The 20,527-nt window shown below is 34.9% G+C and overlaps 1 protein-coding gene across 4 annotated transcripts; it reads left to right on the forward strand.

Annotated features, from left to right (window-relative positions):
• Positions 1 to 1,598: 1,598 nt before the first annotated feature.
• LOC128207472 (putative E3 ubiquitin-protein ligase UNKL) lies at positions 1,599 to 20,165 on the forward strand. Of its 4 annotated transcripts, none has more exons than XM_052910423.1 (16): positions 1,599 to 1,749; positions 3,776 to 3,985; positions 5,273 to 5,559; positions 5,999 to 6,134; positions 6,453 to 6,570; positions 6,816 to 6,900; positions 9,543 to 9,718; positions 10,238 to 10,330; positions 10,541 to 10,705; positions 11,100 to 11,325; positions 11,697 to 11,822; positions 12,567 to 12,724; positions 12,957 to 13,187; positions 13,741 to 13,836; positions 14,680 to 14,847; positions 15,178 to 20,165. In XM_052910423.1, the coding sequence occupies exons 1-16, from the start codon at positions 1,679 to 1,681 to the stop codon at positions 15,352 to 15,354; spliced, it is 2,523 nt and encodes an 840-aa protein (XP_052766383.1). In that variant the 5' UTR covers positions 1,599 to 1,678; the 3' UTR covers positions 15,355 to 20,165. The 4 variants fall into 4 exon arrangements, with proteins under 4 accessions (XP_052766383.1, XP_052766392.1, XP_052766376.1 ...); XM_052910432.1 differs by having other exon boundaries at positions 1,600 to 1,749; positions 11,697 to 11,810; XM_052910416.1 differs by lacking the exon at positions 1,599 to 1,749 and adding an exon at positions 3,565 to 3,677.
• The last annotated feature ends 362 nt before the right edge of the window (positions 20,166 to 20,527 follow it).

Genomic DNA, 20,527 nt, shown 5'->3' on the forward strand with positions numbered 1-20,527 from the left:
AATCAGGGTGATCTGAGCTCTGATGTGAGTCCGTCCGGTGACCCCATTGGACGAAGCATGGGCTTGACAGTTAATAGAGAATGGACTAAAGATTTTAACATAGAATCTTATAATCTTTGTGATAAACTGGTCTATTTATTTTGCTTGCTGTTGCTAGTTTATTCGTTCATGAATAGTTGTAACTTTGTTTAGAGCAGATATTGTTAAAATAGAATGCTTGAAAACTATATTACCCGGTACATTTTGTGCTTTCCTTTACTGTTTGTAGGTGCAATATTTGAATAAAAATGTATTGTTATTACACTTGTTCATTTTGTATGATAGAGTGCCAAGTTCATTCCCAAGTAAATGTGTTTTTAATCCCCCCCACTCCGTGGGGAGGGGATTATAGGAATGCACTTCGTCCGTCTGTCCGTCCATCTGTCTGTCCGTAACATTTCGTGTCCGGGCTATAACTTACTTATGCATTGATGGATTACCATATTACTTGGTACAAATGTTGTCCTCATTGAGACGATGTGCAGTGACCTTGACCCAGGTCCATACCTCAAAGGTCAAGGTCACACGAGACATTTAAAGGTCAGAGTACACCTGCTCGTGTCCGCGCTATAACTTACTTATGCATTGATGGATTTCTTGGTACAAACGTTGTCCTCATTGAGACGATGTGCAGTGACCTTGACCCGGGTCCATACCTCAAAGGTCAAGGTCTCAAGAGTCATTTCAAGGTCAGGGTACACATGCTCGTGTCCGCGCTAGAACTTACTTATGCATTGATGGATTACCATATTACTTTATCGAAAATACTTAAGGCTTGATATTTCATCGATGTTATAAATCAAGGACTCATTTTCCTTCTTTCTTTAGCCAAAATAACCTTGACATTGATCTTACCAACACTACACACAATATAATTAACTATATAACAAATATCCTTTTATAATATGTTCATATATCCAAGAATATTTAGGTTACCGATCAAACGACTTGTATTTCCTATATTCCCACTGAATAATTTTGGTCAGATTTAACGTACCAGTTAGGTTGCGAGATTATTTTTTTTAAAAACAACGGCCGGGGATTTGGCCGTCCTTTAGACTGCCTTGTTTTAATTAATAGCAACGTGCCACCAATTTTCCCATTTAGAAAAAGCATAGCCATTTTTAGTTCTGATCATTAAAGTCAATTGAGTTATACATATACATCATAATGCACTAAAAATAATTTGGCATCAACCTGTGTTGTGCGCCTTTAATGAAGGTTATGCTAGTAGAGAATAGTATTAGTGCCATACTGACATATGAAAGCAGAAATGTATGTGAACTTATTAGTACATGTTGGCATATGTTGCTCCGCTGTTAACGTCCAAGAGATGATGTATAAAACTGACAAAAGATAACAAATGATTTTATTCACTGTTAGCCTTGATTTCGGGAAAAATAAAACAACTACAAAGTGAATTAACCTGGTTTGGAAAATTGTTATGATTTGTGACCTGCTTACGTGCCACAGAGCATTAATAATTGTAGTAAACAGATCAATGTGGAGCAGACCACAGTAGCATTTTCCGATTGTTACTGATTGTGCTGAATGCAATACAGGGTTAGTTGTTCACGAAAGTTGTTACTTAGTTTTGTGTCGTTATTCTGAACCTTAATGAATTAAAGTCGATAGTTTAATGGAAATGTGTCCGTTAGTAACGGAGTATATATGTAACAAACGGGAGTCCTGCAGCTGTGAACTGCACAGGTAATCAGTAGCATATATAAATATTGAAAATATTGATCTGCAAAGTAAACTGGATGTATATTACGTTTTATCCGAAGTTGGACCAGGTACGATGCTGAATCATACACGATCTATATAACATTGAATGCAATCATAACAATCATTGTTCGTGAAAACTGTTCACCAGAGCTTGAATACTTCTATAGTTGAAGCACATTTTCACCCGCTGATATACAGTTTTAATATCAGCCGTATACATGTTTGTGATTAAGGGCCTTAGTCAGTGGGAAAGACCAAATATTATATGTTTCAAACGTTCCATGTTTTATTTATTATGAGGAAAACTCCTTTTCAATGGGTAAAACGTTAGGTAAATCCTTCGGAAACATGTTTGAGTAAGGATGTAAGTAAAATTTACGAAGGAAGTTTGTATTAAATTTTGGCTCAAAAAGCATAAGCATTAATTCGGAAAAGTCCGTCGACAATATAAATATGTTTAGTGTGTCGAAGTGCTTCAGACCTTGTTGTTTCTTGATGATATGTTTCCAAATAAGAAATATACTCAATAATGTAGTGAAAATAATTAATTAGACTAACTTCCTGGTTACAAAAATGCATTAACAGAAGCAGAGAAAGACTTTCTTTATCATTTATTTTGCTTTACATAATCCTACCCAGGTTTAAACCAACCTTTGTTCTATGGAAGGCCTTGAAGGACACCGTGATAATTTCCTTGATAAAAAAACACTAGAGACAGGATCGCTGATGATATGTAGCGCTAGTCATCCATCAGAGTGCCGGTTAAAAACATGATGAAAACGGGGGCAATCACATAAAATGCTCGCCTGACCCGGCTCATTGTCCCGGCTCATTGCCCCACATTTATGCCTCATACGCTGGGATGGCGTTGATTTTGTAAGACATGCGTCACCCTGTAGTATCACATCCAGTGAAGGGATTATATTGGTTTACAATTATGTAATAGGGTGATAAAATCCTCATGTGCTTATCGGTTTAAAATAAATCAACAATGGAAGCGCTAAGTGAATTTTCAAATGTCCACTTCATTACATAATTATATCATTTCGGTTTTGTTATTTTTACATGTTTTACACTGTCATCTATGGGGGTTTTAAGGTTATTTCTAATACAGTCGTCAGATTACGGGTAATATAACCCAACCAATTGCAAGATGGCAAATTTGGGTAGCATGCCCTCTGCACATTTCGACGGTCTAATCAAATGTGAAGATATAGACAGTGTTGTTGAGCATTGAGCATATGTTTCGAGTTTCAAGTTTTATTTATAATAAACCAGAAGGTCGTAGACCAACGGGGCATAAAGTGCACAATGGTGACAAATACGAATATTATGTACGTGTGCGATAACATATTAACTAATACATTTTATCATGACAAAATTAGATTAAGAACATGCTAAATAATTAAACTGTAGACCTCCGTCATCTTAACAACAATAAATTTCATTTTGAAATCATGTACAAAAAAACATCACGAAATCGGCAATAAGCCGCCCCTAGTTCAAGTTCATCTTCATAAATTAACCCCGAGTTATTGCACGTTAATTAAGGTATACCCCTCGAAAAAGTTCAAGAAAAGGTCAAATATGGCGTTGAACATGCAATATATCTCAAATGACTTATTGCAAAACAAGTAAGTTTAATTTCATGTTAAATCTAACTGTTTTCTTGCGACTGTGTGCGTTATTGCCAAAATGCACGAGAAAATGTACTCAATGACATGAAAAACATATGATCTGCAGGTGCGCGCCCAATTAGTTTGTACCATGTGACTAAAACTGTCCAATGATATTACTCTTTACCCTGACCTGCGCAATTAAGATGCGCCATAGAAAATAATGACAACAACAAAAATGCCGTCGGAGAGTCCGGCTCTTCCGACTCAAACGGAAAAACCACCACATTACACGTAAGTTTGTCGAGATTTTTGCATTTATTCCGTTGTTAACATATTGTTCTTTCGTTATTTTGAGATGTCATGGCTGATCAATGCTTATCTTCTTTCAGGTACTTGAAAGAATTTCGCACACAGCAATGTCCGCTCTTTCTCCAACACAAATGTACACAGCACAGGCCTTTCACTTGTTTTCACTGGCATTTCATGAACCAGCGGAGGCGAAGACCTGTTAGGAAAAGAGACGGGACATTCAACTACAGTCCGGATATTTATTGTACCAAATATGACGAAACGACTGGCATGTGCCCTGACGGCGACGAGTAAGAAACTTTTCATTCATTCTCGTTCAAAACTTTTGGTGGGAAGTTGTTTAAATATAATTGCCGATTAAATTGATACGGAATAATGACAACTTCTTAATATACATCAGCTATGTATAAGCATATAAAACATTCGAAAAAAGAGTGTGATTTAGCGTATAATGTCGTCCATATGATTGGTTTTCTTCGCAAGAAAACTTGACATCTTGTAAACAATGGCCGCCATCTTGTTTTACTCTTGATCGACCATGGCCTACTTCCTTTGTTGTGCAATTTTAGAAAAGACGTAATTTATTTTTTTGGTCATTTGTTGAGATAATCGTGGCTTGCTTTTGTTATAAGTTATATCTTGTTAGGGTTTGGAACTTATTTTACAGACTCTGCTGTGAGAATTTTATCCCTGATTGAAACAAATCTTTTGTAAACAAAGGAATTGATTTGTGTCTATTATTAGATTGAATACAATGTTCTGGTTGACCAAACAAACATTCCCTTCTTATCTTGAAAATTAGGCTTCAGGGAATATTATGAATGCCACTGTACAAATAACTTTACTTGCTCAATACTTGATGATGTCATGAAAACAAAACTTGGCCTTTACCTTGACCTAACTAAGATGTGACAGTTTTAAGACCAGAAGAAATTCTTATTGAGTTTAAGGAAATGAATGAAGTCAAGATAAAAAAATCTTTTTCGCGATATTTGTTAAAATTATTATGTTGTCATCTATTGGATGGCAAAATAATATGCATGTATGAAAAAAATAATCTGACCACATGGAATACTTATTTTCCATAGTACTTATGTCATATCATTAAGAGCTGTATACATCATGTAAATGTAGTTCTGTATTAGTGTTAGGTCATGAAGTCTGTCAATCTTGATATATCTGGTTCATTATCTGTCATGCATTGTGTTTCTATTAGAAATAAAAACAAATTCAGTACAACATATCTGCTGGGCAGAAACATACTGCCTTTGGACACACATATGCAAATCCATATCCAATGACCATGGTTTGGGTACATTCTAGACATTGTATATGGATTTTAAAATTCTTTTAAAACACAACTGTCAACCTTCTTCCCTGACTCTTAGATCTTTGAAATTAAAATTGGTACATGTAACAGTCACATATTGTCATAAATTAATAAACACATATGTCATCAACTTTGAAGATCAGTTAAGTTGCGATTTAAATCTAAGTTTAATTGAATGGCTATTTTATGAACATTGATGCAACTATAAGCTGTTATGTTTAACTATTGTGATTTTGTAATCTTCCAGATGCCCATTCCTGCACAGAACAGCAGGTGACACAGAAAGAAGGTACCACCTAAGATATTACAAGACCGGCACTTGTGTTTATGAGACAGACTCAAAAGGCAATTGTGTTAAGAATGGACCGCACTGTGCATTTGCCCATGGTCCAATTGATCTGCGTGCTCCTGTGTATGATATCCGTGAACTTCAGGCAATGGAGCAAAACTCAGATATATCAAGTAGTCCAGGAACACCTAACAGTGGCAGTTTGGAAAAAGACAGGCTTTTATTGGAGGATCCAAGATGGAATGGTAATCCTTTGGATCATTTTGATGAATAAGCTTTTGTTTTAATGCTGGTAAATAAGTATTATTTATAATTGATAGTAAATTAATGACTTTGATGAATTTATGTTTATAAATAAGTTACATGTAAATAGAATAATGAATACAAATAAGTAATGAAAGTAGCTGTCAGGTATAACTTGAACTTGAGTCCTTGAATTTTGAACTATTTTCGTTCTTATACTAATCAATGCTATAATTTTATGTTCTGATATCTAGTATGTGGCAAATGCTTTATCTAGACTATGTGGATGAATAGTAAACCTGATACATTTACAAAGAATTAATAACATTTTACAAGCATTTTTGAATTACTTGTAACATTTAACAAGCAGTTTTTAATTCCTTTTTTACATGTAATTCAAAAGTGCTTGTAAAAGGTAATAAAATCCTTGTTTATCCCCAGATACAAACTTTGTACTTGCAAACTACAAGACAGAAACCTGCAAAAAGCCTCCTCGTTTGTGTAGACAAGGATATGCCTGTCCTCATTTCCACAATGCCAGAGATCGTAGACGTAGTCCGAAATTGGCTAAATACAGGTAAAATTAATGATGAAAGTAGAATACTAAATAATGCATGCTTCAAATTTGATCTACTTATTCATGTGGGAGTTTAAATAAAGATTCGATCTGGATACACCAAGTAAAAAAGTTCGCTATTGATTGAACTTTTTGCTGCCATTTCAAAGTCTTAAGCCTAGCAGTTTCTTTATTAAGTTAATTCAACTATTAAGATTGTAAATATTCACTGAAAATATAATGATCAATAATTTGATACTGTAGGGACCTTAAATTGATTGAGCTTGTAGAATGGTCATTTTTATGTCTCTTTACATACAATGTATGAACCACGTCCAGGTCAACGCCATGTCCAAACGTGAAGCATGGTGATGACTGGGGTGACCCGACTCAGTGTGAGAATGGAGACAACTGTGGTTACTGTCATACACGTACAGAACAGCAGTTCCACCCAGAGGTAGGCTCACTCTCATGAATTTTCATGCTTTGAAACATAGCTGCATGAAATATTTGTCAATATGTCATTTTGAAGTAAGTTTCCATTTTGTAATTAGTGCCAAGTAACTAAAATTTCCATTTTGTGTGATAAGTGCCAAGATACTAACAGTACCATCCTTAAGTTCATTACTACATTGTGATCAGTACCGGTATTCTTTAACTAATAGTGCAATTTTGATAATCTTTGATATTATTCTTTTTTAGATTTACAAGTCCACAAAGTGTAATGACATGGTTCAGACAAACTTTTGCCCAAGGGGACCATTCTGTGCATTTGCACATGTAGAACGTAAGTATTGCCATGTGTAAGCCAGCCATCATCACTATGTTTAGGTCATTCAGTATCAATATGTGTAGGACGTTCAGGATCACTATGTAAAAGACAGTCAGTATCACTGTGTAGGTCAGCCAGTATCTCTACGTGGAAGACGGTCAGTATCACTGTGTAGGTCAGCCAGTATCTCTACGTGGAAGACAGTCAGTATCACTACTTGGAAGTCAGTCAGTAACACTGTGTAGGTCAGCCAGTATCACTAAGTAGGTGAGTCATTATCACTATGTGTAGGCAAGTCAGTATCACTATGTGTAGGACAGTCAGGACCACTATGTGTATGTCAGTCAGTATCACTCTGTGTAGGTCCGTCAGTATCACAATGTAGGACAGTCAGTATAACTATGTGTTGACCAGTCAGTATCACTCTGTGTAGGTCCGTCAGTATCACAATGTAGGACAGTCAGTATAACTATGTGTTGACCAGTCAGTATCACTGTGTAGGTCCAGCAGTATCACAATGTAGGGCAGTCAGTATCAGTATGTGTTGACCAGTCAGTATCACTATGTGTAGGTCCGTCAGTATCACTATGTATAGGTCAGTCAGTATCACTATGTGTAGGTCCGTCAGTATAACTATGTGTTGACCAGTCAGTATCACTATGTGTAGGTCAGTCAGTATCACTATGTGTAGGACAGTCAGTATCACTATGTGTAGGTCAGTCAGTATCACTATGTGTAAGACAGTCAGTATCACTATGTGTAGGCCAGTCAGTATTACTATGTGTGGGTCAGTCATTATCACTATGTGTGGGCCAGTCAGTATCACTATGTGTGGGTCAGTCATTATCACTATGTGTGGGCCAGTCAGTATCACTATGTGTAGGCCAGTCAGTATCAATGTGAAGGTCAGTTATTATCACTGTGTGTGGGCCAGTCAGTATCACTATGTGTATGACAGTCAGTATCACTATGTGTAGGACAGTCAGTATCACTGTGTAGGTCCAGCAGTATCACAATGTAGGGTAGTCAGTATCAGTATGTGTTGACCAGTCAGTATCACTATGTGTAGGTCCGTCAGTATCACTATGTATAGGACAGTCAGTAACACTATGTGTAGGTCAGTCAGTATCACTTTGTATAGGACAGTCAGTATCACCATGTGTAGGACAGTCAGTATCACTATGTGTTGGCCAGTCAGTATCACTGTGTAGGTCAGCCATTATCACTATATGTTGGCCAGTCAGTATCACTATGTGAAGGTCAGCCATTATCACTATGTGTTGGCCAGTCAGTATCACTGCGTAGGTCAGTTATTATCACTATGTGTGGGCCAGTCAGTATCACTATGTGTAGGACAGTCAGTGTCACTATGACTAGGTCAGTTATTATCACTATGTGTAGGTCAGCCATTATCACTATGTGTTGGCCAGTCAGTATCACTATGTGAAGGTCAGCCTTTATCACTATGTGTTGGCCAGTCAGTATCACTGTGTAGGTCAGTCAGTATCACTATGTGTGGGCCAGTCAGTATCACTATGTGTATGACAGTCAGTATCACTATGTGTAGGCCAGTCAGTATCACTGTGTATGTCCAGCAGTATCACAATGTAGGACAGCCAGTATGTGTTGACCAGTCAGTATCACTATGTGAAGGTCAGCCATTATCACTATGTGTAGGTCAGTCAGTATCACTATGTGAAGAACAGTCAGTATCACTATGTGTGAGTCAGTCAGTATCAGTATGTGTAGGTCAGTCAGTACCACTATGTGTAGGTCAGTCAGTATCACTATGTGAAGAACAGTCAGTATCACTATGTGTAGGTCAGTCAGTATCACTATGTGAAGAACAGTCAGTATCACTATGTGTGGGTCAGTCAGTATCACTATGTGTGGGTCAGTCAGTATCACTATGTGTAGGACAGTCAGTATCACTATGTGTAGGTCAGTCAGTATCACTGTGTAGGTCCAGCAGTATCACAATGTAGGACAGTCAGTATCAGTATGTGTTGACCAGTCAGTATCACTATGTGTAGGTTAGTCAGTATCATTATATGAAGGTCAGTCAGTATCACCATGTGAAGAACAGTCAGTATCACCATGTGTAGGACAGGCAGTGTCACTATGTGTAGGTCAGTCAGTATCACTATGTGTAGGTCAGTCAGTATCACTATGTGAAGAACAGTCAGTATTACTATGTGTAGGTCAGTCAGTATCACTATGTGTAGAACAGTCAGTATCACCATGTGTAGGACTGTCAGTATCACTATGTTAAGGCCAGTCAGTATCACTATGTGTGGGACAGTCAGTATCACTATGTTAAGGCCAGTCAGTATCACTATGTGTGAGTCAGTCAGTATCACTATGTTAAGGCCAGTCAGTATCACACTATATATACAATGTCCTTACATGTTGATTACATTGATAATAGTTTGAAAAAATAACACTTTTAGAAATGGGAATAGTGCAAAACATAGCTTTCTCTTCTAATCATTGATGTGATTGTTTTTAGTCTTGACTCCCCGCTCCAATTCAATTGATCTTTTAATATGTATAAAAGTGGAAGGCTTGAATGTATTATTCTCGTATAATTCTGTTACAAAGTAAAATGGTAACAGTTCAACTCAATTTTTTTACGCTCAGATTTTCTTTCATTTCAGAGGAGATCACAACACAGAGGGAAATTATTCAGCAAGGATCGTCTTTCCTGGCGGCGATGATATCAAACCTGTTACCCTCTTCTAGTGTACCTTCGAGTGTTTCCATGCCGAGTATGGCCAACCTTCCACACTCCCTATTGTCAACTAGTGCTCCTACTTCAGTCTTACAGCCGGTGGTGTGTATTTTTATTTCTTGCTATTGTATTATTGACTTTTAACTTGTCATGTTGTGCAAAAACTTAAACCTTGGCTGTTACACGAAAATACTTTCAAAATAATCAAATATAATTTGATAGATATGTCCTCAGAGACTTTAAGCACTCTTTAAATAAGGCCTTAAAAGTTATGCCCCTTGTTGAACTGAAATAGAATAGAGTTAGGCTTAAATCTGCTTCACCCTTGATTGTTTTACATTGATGATGTTTTATTGATTTTTTTGTGATGCAATATTAATTACTAGATACATGTGTATTTTAGTAATTGACTATTTAAGTCGAAATTATGTACACAGAGTCAAGCAATATTTTCACCTTTCCAAAAGCCAACCACCACAGCCATTATAGTACCAGTTGAACTGTTACCTTGTTTAGTTTCACTACAGACATGTAGAATATATCAAATAAGTGAAATATACTCTGTTTTTGTACATATATTGAATATCTCAGATGTTAATTGGTTTATTTATTCATTTGCAGTTAGAAGAAAGTATAACAAACGGTATATTTACAAATTCTTGGACCAAGATGCCTGACCCAATTGGCAAAGAGAGGACTTACTCTGGAAATTCAGTGAGTGTTGGTGGTATTTAGTAATTGGTTTTTAGACTGTCTTAGGGTTTCTTGGCTGTGTTTGACATTTAATTAACTTAAAATCTTTGTGTGGTCCTACCGGTACACTGTATCTTATAAGAACAGAATTACTTTACTTTTTAAATTCTACTTTGTTAGTCTAGCTGGACAAACTGGCCCATTTCATCACACCTTATTGCTATTGTACAGGTCGTAAGCACAACCAGTATAGGGAGCATGTCCAACCACCATGTGGGAAGTCCCCTGCCTGACCCCATAGGCAAGGGCCGGTCCAACAGTATCTCGAGTAGTGTGGCATCAAATGACAGCTTCTACCAAAGGATTATAGGCTCAGAAAGGGAAGACTTTAATCAGGTACATATGTTTACTATTTAACATACATGCATATCCATTAAATGTTTGTCATAGTTATGTCATCCTTGTTAAGAATGTAAATCTGAGTTTCTTTAATATGATTTTAGGCTCAAGGCCTCATATACTCAAATAACATTATAAAATCTTGAATCTTTTAATGAAATCATGTTTGTTTGGAAGATGCCACTGTATTTTGCTGTCATGTCATGTTGAAAGATGAATTAATTTTCTATTTTGTTGTTGCGATAATTTGTATCTTATCATGATTGTCACTTCTGTTTCAAAATTTTGTACTTTATATATAACAATTCTTTGTAGGTTTGGTGTCACTAAATGTGTTTATAAACTGACTTTTATTTTTTTTTGAAATTTTTCATGCCTTTGTCTGTTACAGATTAAATTACGTCAGCAACTGCAAGCAATAGACAATGATTTTAACCTTGATAGTACAGAAAAGGCGAAGAGAAAGCAGAACCTAATGCTAGTGCACAACATGAATTTGTCATGCAGTGTGGGGCAATCAGGGATGGCAAACTCTGTGACGATTCCCATGGCAAAGTCCATGTCTCCATTCGCTCCCTCATTCTACCCTCCCAGGGATACAGTAGGATCTGTGATAGGTGAGCAGAGATCATTTGATGCAATATGGTGGGAAATGGTTGAAGTAGTTACTAGTAAACCACACAACTAATATTGATATTGATTTAAAAATAAGCCAGAAAATTGTTTTATAATGACGGTTATAATAACACAGCTGGTATGCTGCATTTTAATACAAAAACTTTAGGCTCTCACTTTTCTGAACCTTGTTTAAAAAAATTGGTATTAAATTTAAGAGCCTATATAAATGCCCATAGAGAAAGCCACGTAATAAATGAGCACACTGTTTTACGGACCGCACTTTCTTTAGATAAGTGTTATTAATAATTTATTGCACACCGTATTAAGTTATTACATCGTTAAAGACGTGTGTGTGTGTATGTGTTCATAGAGCAAGCATTAGAGGACATAACACTTGATGATATTGACATCAACGCCCTGGAAAAGGAGCTCGACAACGATACCAATTCTCTCAGTAGCTCCATATCTGCGGGACTCTCATCAGGTATGCAGTATGGTAATTATGTTTGAATATCTCTGTAGAAGTAGTTTAGAAGCCATTTATTTGGCTTTGTTGGTATGGTACATGATGTCAGCAGTGTCGTTTCTATTGGCAATATTGTCCGACGATTCTGATCCACTTGAATGAGTTCAAAAATTATAACATGGCTTAAATTATCAAACTAAAATGACATCGAATCGAAAGTGCATGTTTTAGCTGTTTCAGTTTGAAGATCTCTTTTACGTGACAAAGGTCACATGTGTAACCAGATGTCAAAGGTCACATATGTATCTAGATGACAAAGGTCACATGTGTATCTAGATGACCAAGGTCAGATAGGTATCTAAATGTCAAAGGTCACATAGGTATCCAGATGACAAATACCACATGTGTATCTAGCTGTCAAAGGTGACATAGGTATCAAGATGACCAAGGTCAATTGATATCTAAATGTCAAGGTCACATAGGTATCCAGATGACAAAGGTCACATGAGTATCAAGATGACATAGGTCACATGGGTATCTAGATGGCAAAGGTCAAATAGGTATCTAGTTATCAAGACACATTGGTATCCAGATGACAAAGGTCACATGGTCATCTAGATATTAAAGGTCATATAAGTATCCAGAGGAAGAAGGTCACATAGGATATTTGTATTAGATGGCATAAAGAATTGGCACTTTGATGGCAAATTCATTCATTCATAGGGGCCGAAGGTCACATAGTCAATCATACCTACCATATTTATTACATTCCAGGTTTTGGATCATCGTCCATACCTATTGGGATTCCACCTTGCAGTATCCCACGTGGGAGTGTGGGAAGCCTCTCCCAGTCTCCAACCTCGCCGTATGGAAGTTTCCCACACTCCATCATACCTGTACACACACCAAAGGAGTCACATAATGATTTTAACGTGGGTAGACATTTTTATTTAATGTTTTACAGTACAAATTGAATGCAGAGCTTTTAAAAACAAATAAGAATTAAGTGTAACATTTTATAGGCTGAGAACATGGCTTATTTACATGTATGCCATTTTTTTTAGATTGATGATGTGTCAAATTCTTTACTGACATGTGCTGTATAGGTGTGTAAGTGGTATTCTCAAATCTAATTTACATGTCTGAAATCCATTTCTTTTCCAGAACTACCTAGGCCAACACAATCACATGAAGTTCTCTGGAAGCCCATTTGCTGAGGTGAACTCTATGTCTCCCAGGAGTGGCCCCGGGGGCCCCCACTCCCCCCTTTACTCCCAGACAGTGAGCAACAACCTGTCAAATAACCATTCTGACGTGCAAAAGCTCCAATCAGATGTGATCGTCTACAAGACAAAGCTCGACCACTGGGAACAGGCTTACAACCAGGCCAAGGCGGTAGGAATATTTTGTTAATAATTTGTTGGGCATGTCTTCAAATGACAACCTTAAGAATGTAAAGAAAAATACACTATAAAGAATGAAAGTAGTTTGAACTTTTTCAAAGGATTACACATATGTTTCTATGCATTTAGACAGTTGAGCTGTACTCTTGGGCATGGCTATTGCCTCTCATTATGCAAATAGCTGATTATTACTGTGTGTCACATCAGTTATTCTTTCATACACAGGCTGTTTTTGTAAATAAGGTTAGTAAACTATTCAGAAAAATATGCATGATGGATGGTATTTGCATGATCTGTTAGTGAAAAAATCTCAGTGCATGTGAAGGGTTCAGTTTACTCTAGCGGACATGTATTATAGCATACTGTACTTTAAAATATCCTCTTAATTATATATGTCTTGAATCTAGTACCATATTTAATATTTATTAGTTAATTTGCATGTTATGTTCTTTGTTTATGCCATAGAAACACTCCTTGTTAAGGAATAAGCAGACTGGTTCTGTTGTCACCCAGATCTAATACCTACCAGTACTTGTTTGTTGCAGGCGTGTGAGGCATGGAAAAAGGAGGCCGATGAGAGTTCCCGGAAGGTGAAGACCTTAGAGGATGAGCGAAACACAACAGCTAAACAGCGTGATGAGGTGAGACACTCCATGTTCATGGAAGGCTTTACTTTAAACGGAGCTGGTTTATACTTTGTCTATTTTCTTAACTGAAAATATACTCCAATGTTTGTATTTAATAGAATGATTTATTGCTGGAGTGTAAATAAGTTTTTTCGTGCCCTTGAAGAGAGATATATAGAAGTCCCACTGTCTAACTATCAGTTGGATTTCAATAAAATATTAACAAATAGTAGAGCACCACGGATGTGTGTTGCACATAAAGTTGGTGCTATAATCTTAAAGGTCAAGGTAATGTTCCGAAATGTTGATACTGCAATAGTTTGAATTTCTTTTCATTCAGTGTCTCAGCCATACTTTTTTTTACTATGAAAAGGAATTAAATCTTATTTCACAGTTTGAAGAGCTGATGATCAGGCTTGGCATGCATAAAATATATGATCTGGTCAACAGAAAGGAAAAGGTCACCCTTCAAGCTTAATATTGCCCAATATAGATATAAACCTACCCGGTATTACCTTTAATACCCATAACTTTTATAATGTTTTGAAATCAAACTCACATATCTAAAACTTTATGTCCGTGTATCACACATAACCTTCATCCTTTCACCTCATAGGGCAAGATTACACAAGAAGATATTTTATTGAAATTCTTTAAAACGATAAATAGGAAGTCAATTACACATTGTATTCAAAATATATATTAATTACAAATACAAATTCTAACAAAGACCAGTTGTTTGTTTGCTTCCTGTGAAAGCTCTTGTTCTCTAAATTACTGTACGAGTTAGTTTGTAGGACTTACAAAGTACATATGGAATGACAAAATGAGTTTCTATACCATTGATTGTCTTGCTAGGCCCTTACACAGTGCAAGAAGCTGAAGGAAACCCAGATGAACTCAGGGAAGTCACTAGGCAACTACACACACAAAGTGCCCGCCACGGGCGACCTAGACTCCATGAAGTTACCACAGTTAAGACATCTACAACAACAGCTCCGCACTGACCTTGAGAAAATCGAACAGGTACATTACCAGTTAATAAGTCAGTAAATATTCAATGTGTTTTTCCAAAAAGTTTTTATCATTTTAATATAATAATGCCTGGGATTTTATGACTATTGATACTTTGCATTTATAGAATTATGTTACCATGCATCTGCAAATTAGTTCAATGGATCTTCTGATATTGCTGAAGGAAAGGTATGCCTATAATCGGAAATAAGTACAATATGTTTAGGATTTTTTTTATCATAAGATAACTGAAAGCAGCTATGTACTTCGACTTTGAAAAAATATCCATTATAACTTTGTTTGTTTATTTTCTTAGTTCAGGTTAGACTTATTTTCTTGCAGGTAATTTACAAGCAGTCTGCAGTGAAATGTGTTATATGTTCGGAAAACAACCGGAGTATAGCAACCACACCTTGCAACCACTGTGTTATGTGCGACAAATGTGCCCCTACAAAATCAGAGTGCCCAATGTGTCGGGTCCAGATTTCACAGAGGGCTACAGTTAACTATCATTTGTAATGATGGTGTTTAATAGGGATGTGGTTTTTTTTTCAATTTGAAATTGACTTTTAACAAATTAGCTTCATAAGCTCATAGATGAGTGATTTTTTATTCTATGAGTTTAGAATAACAAATTTTCTTCAAATTTGTATAGGTTATGTAAATTGATTTAGGGTTTATATTATAAATGTAAATTTAATAGGATTTACCAATTTTTTATTCACATGTTACGTATTATTGTTAGATGATGCCATTAATTGACTATTTTAGTTTAAAGTATATTTTTTGTTGAGATGTTTAAAGCTTCACCAATTTGTAGTATTTATGATTTTTTTTTTTTATATCATCAACTAGTGTTATCAAAATGTTCATTGCTTTATTTTTGTAGCATTAACTTTGGCCAGAGAATGATAAAGACAAATATCTAAGGTTGAAATTGTTTTTTGTTTGTTTAGCTTTAGGATAATATTTTGTTCCATTTTGTATGTGTTCTACGTAATTCAAGAAACATGTACATTCTGAATGGAAGGTATAATTTGACTCAGTTATTAACTTACATATTTAATTGAATACTAAAATGAAACTGTGCTGTTTATTATGATTTATTCATTATTTGCATTGTGACTCTCTGTTACAGTTTTAATATAGACTAGGAAGTTTATTAATGAATTGTTTCAAGTCAAAACTGTTTGCCATAAAGTGTCTGTAATATTGTTAAGATTTTCTTCATTTATAAAATTAATGATTTTTGCAATTATCACCTTTCATGAACATGTTTGGGCCATTGTATGTTTCATTTAGGTTGACAGTGTATATCCAAGAACAGAATTTTTTAGCTTGTCTGTTTTGGGAAGAAAAAAGTAGAGTGATTGTGATAGCCTTGCCTTTGTTGGCATAAGCCGCATCTTTTGCTTTTGTTTTTTAACACTTTAACCCGGGCCATAACTCAATCATAAAACAATCATTATATTCACATGAATTTAATGAAACAAATATGTACATGTATTGCAATCAATGCCTGTTACTGTTATAGATTTTGAGTTATGGCCATTTTTGACTGAAAATAAACAGATTAGCGTTTACACCAGCTTATGATTTTTGTTTGAATATTTTATCTGTTTTGTTGGTGTGTCGACATTTAGAAGTTTGCAGTATTTGATTAGCAATATGTTTTCAGATTAGTATTTATAACATCTAGACACCTTATTTTAGTTATAATTGATTTGATATTTAAGTTTGTGCGTTAGATCTAATTTCGATCAATATCATTGAATCTCATTTACACTCATGGACCTACATTGTGCATTGGTTAATTAGGTTTTAATATAATATTTCACTTCTAGCTTTAACTGAACACTTTGCATTACTTTTTCCTCATCTGTTTAATCACAGTTGTGAACATATAGAGTCGTGCATTTGATTTCATTGAAAATTACAAAAAAATATCAAAAGTTCATGTTTGTTTGATTTTAATAGCATCTTGTGCTGATGTATAGTTAAATTTAAAATTTAGAACCATTTTGTACTTTGCTTTCTTACAAATTGGTTTTTATTATTTGTTTGCCATGATGTTTCATTATTTAAAATGCCTTTGTTTTACTGTAATTATGACACTGTTTTGTCATTGTCACATGAGTTAGTTATCATTTTGTTATGAATGAAATAAGTGTTCAAATGTTTTAAGCATTAAAATCAGGTTCATTCTAATTATGCAAGCTCTGATGTTGTTTTGAATGTGGTATCTTGTAAAGAAAGGAGTGGAATAGTTTGTGATTGGCTGATTTTATGTGTCTTGCCTGACCACATTTTGTAACATGCATTTTAATTGGATGTTGAAGAAATGTAACGCTCAGCTGCCGGTCAGCCGAGATGTGAGTGGACCAGCCTTCTTTTGTTTGTGCAATAGATTTTAATATACAGAGGAGTTCATTGTCTTAAACGTTGGTCCTCTTGCCTTATAAATATAATGATTTATCAAAACTTATTTTTGCCTTTCATAAAAATATGGATTGATAACATTTCCTCAATCTCAAATCTAAGATAAATCTGATTTTGTTTCCATATGGGTCTATCAGTTATAATCATAACCATCCACCTCTCCTTAGTCATCGGAACACAAATTTAGACTTAACAACACCTGCAGACCAGGAACCCATGTGTGTACAAGATATAAGTAGAACTAATGAAATGAATAAATATTTAAATGGATAGTGAAATGTATCATTTTATTATAGAAACACTCAGTCATGTGCTTGAAAAGTACTTATGTCATTGATATAATATTATAAATATCTGCCGACAGCGTCACATAGTGGCGAAACTATTATTGAAACCACGAAGAGATAAGCTATGTTTATTTAGCACATTGAATGATGTTGATAAAAAATACAGGGTTATTCATCTTGATAACAAGTAATCGGTAATGGTTATAAGTATATATTTATAAAGAAGATGGTTTAATGTAAAACATGTCACATACCTTTTCTTTTTGTTATTGCGTACTTATAACCCTTAAACCAACTTAGTGATCGAGATTATAGTTTATTTACTGGCCCAACCTCAGTTTGAATATACTGATTCACCTTATTAAAATCCAAAATTTCTGACTGCTGATTTACCAAGATATGGCAGATTTAATAAATACTGCCACCCCATTGGACAAAATATAATGTAGAACCTTAAATGTTGATTATAATCTAGACCACTATGTTGCTTAGTGTTAGAAGTATAGGATAATTTTGATCAGATGTTCCCCAAGTGATCAACAGCTTCAGGTTTTGTCCTATTCAGTCAAATTGCCTACATAGGTTGTAATTGTGATAAGTCTGTATCTGAAATATGCAGCTGGTAAATACAATAAGAGAACATGTATATTTGTCTCATCAGATCTCATTAGTGTAGACCTGGGGCCATATTCCTAAAGCTTCTTACGATTACAAGTACATTTTTCACTTTATTGCATTTTTTAGATATTTTAACAACGAAAATTTTAAGTAACCTTTTTTCATTAAATTCATTTATAAACCTTAATTATTTGGAACTTTCTTGCATACTTTTATTTTTTTTGTGTGAAACACTAGATGTTCTGTAATTTTAATGATTTTTTTCCCACCAAGATGCTATATGAATACGGCTTCTGTTTTAATGCGTGTTGTTGTATTCTCTCTAATGTCGAATTTCCGGAAACTGTATGTTTTGTATGCAAGAATTATGGAGGAAACAAAAGATTCAATTCTTGTTCAGAGTATTGTTAAAAATACATTATATTGAAGGAAATGGAGCAAGATCTAGTTCTTTAGACTTATATTTAATAAATGACAAAATTCTACAAAATTTGATGCAAATCTATGCCTTTCATAACAAACGAAAATCGGTGACATTTTGCATCTAAAATGCATAAGCTAATAATTTAAGGTTGTTGCATACTTCCTCATATGGTAATACAGCTAACCAAAGGTTGTGAGTCGCATTGCTTAGAAATTTGAAAAAATGTGGTATTTTTTTATTTTAGATAAAGCAGATTATTTTTTTACATTTAAGTATGCAAGATTGACAACATCATGATGAAAGTATTTGAACCTTGTGTTATACAGAATTCTGGCTGACAATAGCTTGGTTATTGAAAATGTAATAGTATTACATCTATTGTTCACAGATTTAAAACTAAATAATCAATTTCAATAGTTTCCAGACATAAAATCCAAATTATTTTCTGTTATTGTTTTAGATAAGATTTACAACATTTTATTTAATTTGTTTTGCAAAAAAATGGCATATAATTATATTTATACTGTAATGTCTAAAACACTCTCATAACCCTTTTTCAATTGTGAACTGGTCTAGTATACAATGAGCCAATTTTCTGATAAGCCAGGGTTGAGCCAAAGTTCTGATAAGCCAGGGTTCTTCCAATGTCTCAGGTACATGTGTATTGTGTTGTCCTTCATGTCACAAGAAACTAATGCTGTTGTGTATATTCAATGTACCAGGATTGCACACATTTGTGCAAGAATTGATTAGAGTAACTCATGCAATTTTATTCTCAAATGAAATCATGTAATATCATTCACGATTGTTGGAGTGTTTACGCCTATGTCAACCAATGGAAAGTATATGGTGACATTTGACTCTCATTACTTCATGTTTAAGCCATTTTCCCATTCAAATATCTAAGAACATTTGCAAACTTTTAGCAGGACATTTTTTCAATACCTGGGTTGTGAACGTTTCAGTTGAAGGGAGTTTTTTGAATTTCTTTGAATATCTTTGAATTTCATATAAGTTCATTTTGTTCAGTTTCAAGAAAGGTTGTTAGGAGATATTTCTTAAATTTCACATGTTATGTTTGAGCACTCTTCTATGATAATGGCTTGTTTCTAAGAACACACTTAAAACACTGGTAAAAGAAGTATTTCACACATCTCCTCCACTGTCGTCTGCATGATCGTTGGGACTTGCTTATGGAAATCTGTTCTATAAAATGTTACAAGCATCTAGTTTCTCCGGGTAACATCACTTGAACTATTTAGTTGACTGTGTTAGATGCTGAATATCTGGCTGCTGTATGGTACCAGAATACTTCATTTGCAGTCATGGATTGTTTTGAAACTAGGATATGCTTTACCCTCAATTACTTGTGTGTTTTATTAGCATTCTAATGCTTAAAACAAATGTCTTATGATTATGTACAACGAGTTTAATTATTATTACATATAAAGTAGCAGTTCAGTTTAAGATAACAATCTTCCTGCTCGTGTTTTTTGAGGTTCTATTTTGAATGAGCTATCACAGTTTTTGTTGAAAATAAGAAATAAAATTCAAAATCAGAATGTTTTTGTTTTTCTATAAGACTTAGATTGTGTCATCGTTTCTTGTCAAATGCAGGACTTAATGCATGATGTTGTGAACGATATTCAACATCCTGGACTTCAGCGACAATATTTAAGCATATAACAACATTTGTTGATTGGTAGCAGCCGTCAGTCTTGGTTTTAACACTATTTATGATTTACACACTTTATTTCGTCATACAAAAAGGTGCATTTTACCAAAATATGAGCGAGACCTTTAATTGGTTTAATCGTATTGTATTGTTAATAATCTACACATACCTGATATATATCATTTCGACACACAATATTATTATACAATTGGGTTCGGCCACAAGTTATGACAACATTAGAAAATGGTC

The sequence above is a fragment of the Mya arenaria genome, chromosome 2 (assembly GCF_026914265.1).
Source record: "Mya arenaria isolate MELC-2E11 chromosome 2, ASM2691426v1".
NCBI classification, from domain to species: domain Eukaryota; kingdom Metazoa; phylum Mollusca; class Bivalvia; order Myida; family Myidae; genus Mya; species Mya arenaria.

Coding starts and splice junctions, on each gene's coding strand:
- LOC128207472 (XM_052910423.1), top strand. CDS start 1,679: ATGGAAATGTGTCCGTTAGTAACGGAGTATATATGTAACAAACGGGAG. Junction 5,560..5,998: donor GGAGGATCCAAGATGGAATG/GTAATCCTTTGG, acceptor GTTTATCCCCAG/ATACAAACTTTGTACTTGCA. Junction 10,706..11,099: donor AAAGGGAAGACTTTAATCAG/GTACATATGTTT, acceptor TGTCTGTTACAG/ATTAAATTACGTCAGCAACT.